General features: G+C 58.5%; 1 protein-coding gene across 1 annotated transcript in view; it reads right to left on the reverse strand.

Moving 5' to 3' along the window:
- SIAH1 (siah E3 ubiquitin protein ligase 1) overlaps positions 1-345 on the reverse strand; it is a 5,090-nt gene extending 4,745 nt beyond the window's left edge. Inside the window, exon 1 of the mRNA XM_010145925.1 lies at positions 255-345. Coding sequence (XP_010144227.1) covers positions 255-345 — 91 coding nt within the window. The remainder of the gene's footprint in view (positions 1-254) is intronic.
- Between the last annotated feature and the right edge of the window lie 89 nt (positions 346-434).

Genomic DNA, 434 nt, shown 5'->3' on the forward strand with positions numbered 1-434 from the left:
GAAAGAGTGGGAAGGGGGAGAAGAATTTTAACTTCTGTTCTAGATCAACAAAAAGCTCTGTTCTTGATGACGTACGAACGCAACACCTGTTGAAACTATTCTCAACGCCGTTCTGGGGAAGGGTGAAATACACGTTACCGAGATCTCCCGCGGGACGCGATTTTACAACTCCCACGAAACCAGCTTAAAATACTGCGCATAGCGCCGCCGAGGAGCTTAAAATACTGCGCATGGCGCCGCCGAGGAGCCGCTACCTTCCCCCTTGCTGGTCTCACTTGCCGGCAGGCACGCACACAGCGCTCCCTTCCACGCGTACAGAAAGCTGGAGGCAGATCTCCCCGTCATGGGGAGCGAAGGAGCTCATGGCGTTTCCCCGCAGAAGAGCTGGGCTGGGGGCAGCGGCCCCTCCCGGGCGCGGGCAGCCGGGGGGCGCA

Source organism: Buceros rhinoceros, unplaced genomic scaffold, assembly GCF_000710305.1.
Source record: "Buceros rhinoceros silvestris isolate BGI_N320 unplaced genomic scaffold, ASM71030v1 scaffold31341, whole genome shotgun sequence".
NCBI classification, from domain to species: Eukaryota; Metazoa; Chordata; class Aves; order Bucerotiformes; family Bucerotidae; genus Buceros; species Buceros rhinoceros.